The 10,489-nt window shown below is 41.6% G+C and overlaps 1 protein-coding gene across 3 annotated transcripts in view; it reads right to left on the reverse strand.

Annotated features, from left to right (window-relative positions):
- LDB1 (LIM domain binding 1) overlaps positions 1 to 4,671 on the reverse strand; it is a 95,683-nt gene extending 91,012 nt beyond the window's left edge. Inside the window, exon 1 of one of the 3 annotated variants that reach the window (XM_072424437.1) lies at positions 4,254 to 4,653. In XM_072424437.1, the coding sequence (XP_072280538.1) occupies positions 4,254 to 4,278 (25 nt within the window). In that variant the 5' untranslated portion in view covers positions 4,279 to 4,653. Of the gene's footprint in view, positions 1 to 4,253 lie in introns of all 3 variants that reach the window. The other 2 variants (XM_072424436.1, XM_072424438.1) reach the window with 2 other exon arrangements.
- Between the last annotated feature and the right edge of the window lie 5,818 nt (positions 4,672 to 10,489).

The following is a 10,489-nucleotide window of genomic DNA, read 5'->3' on the forward strand; positions in this document are numbered from 1 at the left end:
TATCAGCTTACTCCGCTTTTCCTCAATCAGTTATCAGGTTGGCGTAGGGGCAGCCCTGACTTGAGGAAGCCAAGCCAATGTTTCTACCAGGATGGCTACATCCACATAAAACAGAACAAGGCACAGTAGGTTAGGTAATATTTGTTCCCTGTCCCTGTGAATATATGTGCATAAATAGACTATATCTGCATATCTGTTTAAAAATATGTTCTCACTTTTTTAACATGATCATTTGTGCAGCCAGCCTGTATAAAGGTGCTGGTCATTTTCACGATTTTTGGCTTAACACTAGAGGGCAGTAGAGCCAAAAACTCCATTTCCTATTATTTCTTGCATCATGGATGTGGGGGGCAGACTTGTAGTTTCAGCTCTATACAGCAGAATGAGGTGGCTACAAATGCAGAAAATCTGAATGGAGCATGAATTGTACCCACCCCAGTGTAGAGAGCTACAAGTGTCACAACCCCCATTCATGATACATGGTGCAAGGAATTATGGGACAGTTTTCTTATAGGAAGTTTTCCTATAGGCAAGAAGCTGACATTGCAACCACTCTGCTGCCCCCTAGTGGTCAGCTTGAAAAAGTGAAACCACCAATAGCCTCACCACAAAATGCACATGCAAAATGTTTTTTAAACTAACAACACATTAAAAATATGTTACTCATATATGATTGTGGGCTTCTTGTGTGAAGAATGGGATTTTATATTTTATTTAAAGTACCGATTCCTGCTTCAATGGAAAATATATTTTCACGGTTATAAATATTACAACAGGGTCCAAACATTACGCTGGTTTTGCACAGTATTATCAAAAAAAACTTGCACAGCAAAAGCTATTTGCTTTTAGATTGTCAGCCTCTATTTTACATTTTATTACAGCCCATGCGACCAAAGATAAACCCAATATATGCAATATAAAAAAATACAAAAGGATGCAACATTTTCTTTATTAGTACTACCCATTGGTTAATTCTCTCTCCAACCCACTATACAAGAGTTTCTGTAGTCTTTAATAACTGTAAACACCAACAATGCTCCTACTAGCTTAATAACATGTGATCAATGCTGCATAGACATCAGATTACAGGAAGCAATGTATTTTTTTATTATTATTATTGCATTGCATGAAGTGAATTTTTCCCCAGTCACTATTGAATTATTATAAACCATAATAATGCTATTCAATATTTGGGTTTAAAAATACGTTAAACAAGATCTACAGTCACAGTCTTCCCATGCAGCTGGTCTCTGTAGAGGTTGCTGGTGGTTTTCTCTATGTCTGTCTAAACACTAGAGGGCAGCAAAGCGGCTGCAATGGCAGCTTCCTGCCTATCTGCCAATAGAAAAACTCCATGTCCCGCTGCATATCATTAATATGTGGCTGGGGACACTTATAGGGCCCGATTTTATAAAGCAGTCAACCCTGGAGAACATAGATTATCATGGGTGAACCTGGGTGATCCAAAAAACCTTGAATGGGTTTCTTAAAAGCATTTGCTATTTTTTGGCAAATGTTTTCAATCTTGGGCCATAACTTTTCCTGGCTTGCTGGATCACACAGGTTCTCCCATGATAGTATATCTTTGCCAGTCTTGGAGAGCTTTCATAAATCAGGCCCATAGTCTGAGCTTTCTACAGCACAATGGAGTGAGTACAAATACAGACGTTCCAAATGGAGCATGAATTGTAGCCACAGGCATGAAGGATGTGAATATATGGAAGTTATGGTATAAGGATATAAGGAAGTTATGGGGAATGACTGAACACATAACAGATGAGAGGAATGTATCATCAGGACATCATTAAGACACAAAACAAATCATTTTTTTCATTTTTTACTTTTTTAACATCAGGGGTAAGGAGATGCAAGAGAATAGTAAAAAAGGAAACAACAGCACCACCTGATGGATGGATAAAAGACTGCATACTATTTTTACACATCATTTGTATGAAAACAAATTGCCATGGCCATAATAAATTAAGATTATACACTTAGTCATCATAAATTCGCTCAACTCAGAATTTTAGGAACACACACACAGCTGCAATAAAGCCTGCAATCACTTAATATATTCAGTTAATCCGCCTTACATAAAAAAACACTCCTGGCCTAAGCTCTCTGTGTGTGGAAGGTGTCAGACAGCTTCTTGGGTGTGAACTTAACACATCATAATGAATTTTACAAAACAGTTATGGTGCGGTTCTGTTACTACACAATAATGCATCCCTGTATTCCCACCTGGCAATTCATGAGCAATACTCTTGTACTTTCCAAGCATGCTGTGGCCCCTTAATCGTAAAAAGAGAATGAAAAGAAGGAGAGAGCAGAGTGAGCAAAGCTGAGTTGTCTGCTTTTCTTTTACCTAACTAGCAGCTATAAGTGAAAAGGTGACACCACTGTATGCTTTAGCAGAGAACGTGGTGTCATCCTTCCGCCACCAATCATTACCCTTAGGCTGAACCTACGTTTTGGTCAGGGGTCCACATAGTTTTGGCCATAAAATGGTCAGATGCTTGACAACTTTATTGGTGATATAATATATTTCAGTGTTTCTCAACCAGAGTTCCCCCAGAGGTTCCTCTGGGTTCTTTAAACAATGAGCACCTTGTGCCCCATCAATGATCTTTTTGGGTGACATTCTTCCCAATGGGCGGCAATGTATGAGGAATTCTTCCCACTGACCACCACACTAATGTACTGTGAGCTGTGGATATAGGAATTATGGAAGGGTTTCCTTAACTCCCAAAAGTTATTTAACGGGTTCCACCATGTTAAAAAGGTCAAAGTTTAAAAAAAAGTTATGCAGTCATTATTTGTAAATCATCAACTAAACACAGCTACAAGTATCCAAATTCTATCATATGTTAGTTTCCTCTCACCCACTCAGACTTTGTGCACCCGAATGCCACATTTTGGATATTGTAGGGGTCATGGTCAGATGTTCCAAAACTTTTGGCCATACAAAGTGTACCACAGGGGAATTCCCTTTATTCAGTCATTTAATAACATCAGTATGTTCTCGAATTTAATGTTTACGTTGGCTTCCTGTAATTCTAGACCACTCAGACGGACTTTGTGGACCCGGACACTATAATTTGGAGGTGTGTCCTTTCAGCTATGCAATATATAAACTATTCAACCTGAACTAAGCCAATCCACGGGGGACAAAATGATGCTGATGTGTCACCAAATCTGACCATTTATCTCTAACAGGTGTGTGGTACCATGCCAGGGAAACGTCTAACCGTGTAGTCAAATAATAGTCGATGCTGAACAAAAAAAAAAAACAATGAATACAAAAACAAAATTTTTCAAGGCACGTTGCCTAGCAAAGGGAAAAAAGAATTCCTGAGAGAATTCCCTGGTGAAGTCCTTGGAGAATCCGGCAGCCACTGGGTTAAATGGAGTCCTAATGTTTCCTCGTCTTAGACGTTGATAATGAGTCCCTGCGGATGTGAGCGCTGCAAAGGTGTCCTTGCTAAACACATCCAGATAGATGAACAGCCGTACAATCTCTGCCTAAGTCTACAACAACTCCAGCGTCTTTCTGTAACCCAAGCGGTACCCCCAAAAATTCCACTGCCAAGGCATAACCCGACTATGGATATTTTAGGGTTCTGACAATGTAGGGATCAACAGGCAGCTTCATATTTTCCTTTCCAGATCAGCTCGGTAAGAGTTAACCAAGAATGAGACAAGATCAAGGGAATGTACAAGCGTATCGGTCCAAAATGGGTCTTTCACTGGCCGCAGGAAACACAACAACCTTTAGTAACCCCTGTTGGGGCACGGTATTCAGGGGAAAGGAACACCAAAATGCATTTTACAGTTTCACAAAAAACAACATTATTCCCACCGTCATTCACGACTCGTCAGCCCAGGCGGTATTGAGCAACTACATTTTTTCCCCCAATTTTTGGATCAACGTTCTCTACAGCCCGTCGACTCTGTGACCTAAGGTCAAAAGTCCACAGGCACTTCTGATTGGTTCGCATTTAGGAACTCTGGGATTTTTATTTCATCCCCACCTCCCCCATCACCACCCCCACTTCAAGGTAAAATTTAACACACAGGTACTTTTGTTTCTGCAACGACATACAGGGACTTGACGCAAAAAAAAAAAAAAATACAAGCACAGGCCCCCCGTTTCTCTGCAGCAAAGGCGACTTTAACGTTTTAGCTAATTGATTCCGAGTTAATCAATGGGGAAAGGGGGGGGGGGTAAAAAAAGAAAAAGAAAAGCCACTTACCAGGACATGCGCAGCCCACTGACATCTTCACATGCCTGGTCTTAAACAGAGAAGGTACTGGATGGCCACGGCTAGGGCTCCTGGCATAAAATGCCCTTGTGGAATCTCGGAGAACAAAAAAACAAGCCCCCCTAAAAGCCAGAAATTGGGCCTCAGAGGAAGCAGGCAGAAGGAATTTTATTCTGTCTCTGTATGTGTGCTGTGTGTGTATGTCTCTCTCTCTGCTGGCAGTACTGTGGTTTATTAATATGCTAATTGCAATGCTAGTGGGAGGAGAGTGAGCTTGTCAAAGTGACCTGAGTAAAAGAGAGAGGAGAGAGAAGGGAGAGAGAGAGAGACAGAGAGAGAGAGAGAGAGCGGAAAATAGAGTGCGCTGAATAACAAGCATGTGACGCAGATCTATATATATAATGTCAACAAGCAAAATAGCCAGGAAGGGGGGATTACAGACCCCATTACAGACCCCATTACAACAGACCCCTTGTTTTTTGATAAGCCAAGGCGTGGAGATGGTGGCAGGCAGACAGAAGTGGACGTGGGTGTCCTGCAATGATACCAAGCATACTGCATCAGACACTGCTCCGCTCACTTCCATACTGCGCTCTAGACTGATAGACAGCCTGCATGCAAAAAAAAAAAAAAAGCTCCATTAGAGATAAAATACAGTCATTTCAGGGATCGGCGAATAATAAAAAAAAATAACAAAAAGATTTCTGGCTTTTGTCACAAAGGCGTACTTGAGAAACAGACATCTAGTTTATAAGGAGGCAGCAAATTAATGGAGGTTTGGGCGCCATCCAAGCCTGTTCTGATGGCATCTCCTGACGGAAGGTAGAGGAGGCGCGCGGTGGTCTGCGTTTAGTGGGGGTCTTGGCAGGGTGATGGTGGCCCAAAGTGCGCCATGCCAAAAAATAAACAAAATAAGCTGGGGGTGGTGGTGGGGGAAAGACGTCAATTGGACCTCATTGTATTTCGGGGGTGATGTGGGACATGTTTATCATCTCATGATTAAAAGGGATTTTCTTTTGAGCGATGCTGGGAAAAGGTTTCATGTGCGATGCAGCAAAGTGACTTTGCTGGAGCAGAAGATGGTCGTTTTTTTTAATTAGGAACATGAGGTTTATAGGGAATTCATAGTTTGTGGAAATGTTTTTGGGACATATTAGGGACAAAGTACAAATTTTCATTGATTATTTTTATTGTTTTTGTATAGTTTGTATAGATAGATGGATGTATATATATATATATATATATATATATATATATATAAAAATATATAGATAGATAGATAGATAGAGAATAGATAGATAGATAGCCTTGTACATTCTACTACAGGTAGCCCCCGAGTTAAGGACATCCAACATACGGACGCCTCCTAGATACCAACAAGACTTCCCTGCTCGCTTGTGTGCAGGATGGAGGTTTGATGAGGGCGGAGGGGTTTGTTTGCATGACTTGCAGAAGAAATCTTTTGGTAAACACAGCTGAGGTTGTGGGTGATCTTAGGGGGTGAGCTCTTTCTGCAGCCTCTTGTAACTCTTTAATGACCAAGACTCTGCAGTTGTTTGTTTTTGCATACCAAAGCCCAGCTTGCTCCAGCAGTTAATGAATGTCTATAAAGTTCTATAAAGTTCTATAAAGGCTCCATAAAGTTTTTTTTTCTTGCTTTGTTTGTGATTAGCTCACAGTGAGGATTGTATACAGTAACTGACACCATGCTGCCTAATAATATGTTGAGACAAACATCTGTCCTAATTGCATTTATTAAAATAATGTACCAATTCCGACTTACATACAAATTCAACTTAAGAACAAACCTACAGTGCCTATCTTGTATGTAACCCGGGGACTACGTGTACTTCTTGCTTTGTAGCAGTAAACAATGGTTGTGTTTTACTGCTTCTTCACACAATGCAATGTCAGATGACTCACTTAGAAAATTGATATTATTTCAACAGTTATTAAAATTAACTTTTTAGAAGTCTGAATAAAAAAAAAACAATTTGTCGGTATAATTTTTACAAATGCTCCAACCTATTTAAACACATCCTTAAACTAAAGTCCAGTGACTTTGCCTAGGCTGAGATGATGTCATCATTCTGCTGCAGGCAGAAAAGAATTTCCTCAATCTCCTCTTCCTCAGTGATCAGATTGAGAATTGTAACTTTGTAGCAAATGAAAGGTGGAATCTGTGGGATTTCATGTATGCAGGTCATTCAGAAAGTGGATGCTGATACTGGAAGATGGCTCTGTCTGTTTGGAAAAACAAACAGATGTATGTGTTGTAAAGAATATTGTGAATGGTAATATATAAACGTCATACTGGTTGCATTTTAGGTAATAAGAATTCTCTAATGCCCGGAGAATTTAGCTCTGATTGCCATCACTTATTAAAAAGGTTTCACCGATAAGCGGCATGGGGTAGCAACTGCCTTGCAACCATGTGCTCGCCATCTATGTGAATAGGCCTGTGAATAACCCCTATAGTGTTGGGTTAGGGAATTTCCCTTTTTGGAAAGTCCCAGTTCACTTTTAGAATTAAAAAAAAATCCCTCGATTATGTAATTTTTTTTCAAAAAACTTTTTGCATCCAGTGCAAAAAAATTCATGCAGTCAGTCTGTATAGAGGCTGCAGGTGATTTTTTTTCTAACACCAGAGGGCAGCACAGCTTCAGCAATGTCAGCTTTGGCTTTGTACAACACAATAGGGTGGCTACAAATGCAGACATTCTGAATGCAGCATGAATTGTAGCCACAGGCATTAAAGATTGGCAGTTCTCTGCTAAGGACAGAAAGGATTTCTGGGGACTGATTTGACTTATAAATGGAGGTAGAAATTATTACTAAGGCAGAAAACGCATAGCTATTTTTTTTTTGCCCTCCCTGAATTTTGAAGTGTACCCTCCATATATTTCTAGCAAAAGTAAATCTCTCGCTTTCATTTCTGTACCCCAATGCACAGCTCCCTACACCCTGTACCCATGCTCTTCTGTCAACAAGGAGAAAGTGGAAACCCTGGGCAATTGTCCATTTACCTTACCCTAAAATTGGCCCTGAGGAGGACCAAGGGGTTATTTGAGGAGATTGGGTGACAATGACAGAAGTGACATGGCTGGAACTGACATGCTCGCCCCCCCTCAGGCTCAGACAGCGGTCACGCGACCGCTAAGGCAAAAAAAGGGTTTTTGAAAGTGGGGCAATCCTTTCTCACCGACACCACAGTTGTTAATGTAGATTAAATTTGTATCATTTAAAGGGTATATCCACCTAACTTGATGTGGGCAAGTGTTGGAACCCCTGTCAGATTTGTCCTGCTCTTCTGGTTCTCTTCTCTTACCCCCACACTGAAAAAATTTCCCAAAACAGAAATTTCCCCCACAATACTTTTTTAGCCTTCTATAGCCAACATTATGTAACCCACTTTCATTTAGCCTGGGTTGTCTTGTGACTGGCTGGTGAAAACAGAAGCAGCACAATGATAATCCCACCGGTCACTCTGCTCTCTCCTCCTATTAGCATGCTTCTTTACAATTGATTGTGCTGCTTTTTTCTCACGCCATTTAGGTCTGCTGTACAGATGTTCGATGTCAAATTCAGATACTTACACTGCTTGCAATTAAAAAATACGGGGTGTTAAAAGTTACAGAGCTGTGATTTTTTTGTTTTATATGAATATGAAGATTTATCAGAGACTTCAGTTGACATATAAGTATTTTATCTGTGCATTTGCTTGTATTTTATAGTCCAAACTGTTTTTCAATGGCGTGAACTCAAACCAATTATTCTTTTTGCTGTTGATACCTTGTACCATTGTACCTCTTCGGGCAGGGTCCTCTCCTCCTCCTGTGTTACTATCTGTCATTTACAACTGCGCTATATAAATATATATTATTTTTTTTTTAATTATTATTATTATAATAATAATAATAATAATAATAATATTGCCATTCCATTCCAGTGGCTCAGAGGTTAGCACTCTGGCTTTTGCAGTGATTGGTCCCAGGTTCGAATCCCAGCCAGAACACTAGCTGCATGGAGTTTGCAGGTTCTCCCCGTGTTTGTGTGAATTTCCCGGGGTACCCCAGTTTCCTTTCACATTACAAAACTATGCAGTTAGGTTAAATGGCTTCCTCAAAAAATTGACCTTAGATTGTATTACTGACATATGACTATAGTAGGGACATTAGATTGTGAGCTCCTTTGAGAGACAGCTAGTGACATGACTATGGAGTTTGTACAGCGCTGCGTAATATGATGGCGCTATATAAATTCTATGTAACAATAATATTCCAAAGCCTCTACCCCTGCATTCTGTGCAAAACGGCCGATAAAAGTTTTTGCTATTATTACTGATCCTTTTTTTAAAAAAAAAAAAACAAATGAGTCAGTGAACTTCCGAGTTCCTAAACTCTTGAAATCTGACTCTTCCATGGCTACATATTTGAGGAGCTCCGGCTACAGAAATGGCTGCTTGTGCAGGAGCGGCTGAAAACACGACATTCCTGCACAGACTGCATAGGACCGGCGTGTACAAGAAACTGGCTGGACTGATAACTGCCAACATCTGCACTTGGCCTCGCTTTAGTTAGTCAGCCACCATGAGAACTCCCTAAAGGCGCCCTCAGCCCAGATATCTCATCGGGAAAGGCAGAGCTAATCAGTTTGTGACTCCCCCCGCAGCTTCTTTGAGAGACAAGGAACAGCTCAGAGGTGAGCTTTCTGCTGCAGACCAATGACAACCTCTGCCAATGTCCCCCCCACCCTCACCAACCAACCGCCACCGCCGCAGCCGCCTCCTCCTGCTCATGAGAGCAATTATAGAAACAAGAGAAATGCAGTTACATTAATCCGTCAACGTGTCATCAAACTGGATGGCATTTGCTTTTTGTCATTGGTGCCATTAAAACGGAGGTATAGACAGAAAGCCGGGGCTAAGGGCAACCAAGCAAGGTGCAATAGCCAAAGGCGGCCAATTAGAAGCCGCCGTTTAGAGGACAGCGGTGCCTAGGGAATGCTGATGAAGAATAGGGATGATAATGTGATAATTCTGGCAATATATTGAAGTGGACCTAATATTTATTTTTTTGTTCAGTGTATTTGTGATTAGCTATATAAAGCAAAAGCTTTTCTTTGCAGAAAGACGGCTCCATTTTTGTTCGGGTATCATCCATGGCCTGTACCCTGACTGTACCCTTGATGAGCCTGCAGCCTCTCACTTTATGACTTGCTACAAAGTTACAATGTTGCAATCTGATTGTTGGTTTAAAAGAAACTGAGGGAATGATTGCTTCTGTCTGCAAAGCACACTAGGCCAGATTGATAAAGCTCTCCAAGACTGGAGAGACCAGACATGGGCAAACTACGGCACGCGGGCCGCATACGGCCCAATAGGGATGTTTCTCTGGCCCTGGCTGGTTCCACCTTGAGCAGGGTCAGGAGAAAGAACCCCTCTGGGGGGGACGCACCGCCCAGAGCCACAGGACACGTCCCCCGGATCTGAGCCTGCCATGGGAGAGTGGGCGGGTTGTATGTAGTGACTCTCCCATCGCAGGCTCAGATCTGGGGGGGGGGGTTATGCCATCATGATGTCACGTTCAATGGTGTCATGATGGCATACCCCCGCCCACTTTCCCATCGCCCTGGCCCCTCTGTCAGATTTTTTTTCAGATTGTGGCCCCTGAGTCCAAAAATTTGCCCACCACTGTGATAGACTATCATGAGAGAACCTGGGTGATCAAGCAACACAGGTCAAGGATTGAAAACATTCACCAACTAATAGCATATGATTTTAAGAAATCTGTTCCAGGTTTGTTGAATCACCCAGGTTATGAATTATCATAATTTGATGAGGCAGCTCTTATGGGTCATCATGGCGTAGATGCCCCTTGTAATACCCAGATATGTCAATGAATGCATATATGAGGACATGACCTGCTCAATCTATGGGTAGGGATTTTAGAAAATGGGCCCCTGGGCAAATATGAAGCCCCAACTGCACAGCATTCCAGCTCCCAGCACTCCTGGCATACTGTCAATTAGGGCCATAGAGAAAGCAGAAGCCATGGCATTTGTCTAGTTTGCCCTACCCTAATAGCAACCCTGGCTATAGAAGAGTGCTTGGTGATGGATGGTCCATCACCATCATGACGGTATACGGTTCTCCATGGCTTATAGCAAAGTGAAGACCTGGAGTTGGACCTAGTCCACCTTTCCATTGTCAGCTAACCAATAGGGAA

Source organism: Pyxicephalus adspersus, chromosome 10 (genome assembly GCF_032062135.1).
Source record: "Pyxicephalus adspersus chromosome 10, UCB_Pads_2.0, whole genome shotgun sequence".
Taxonomy (NCBI): domain Eukaryota; kingdom Metazoa; phylum Chordata; class Amphibia; order Anura; family Pyxicephalidae; genus Pyxicephalus; species Pyxicephalus adspersus.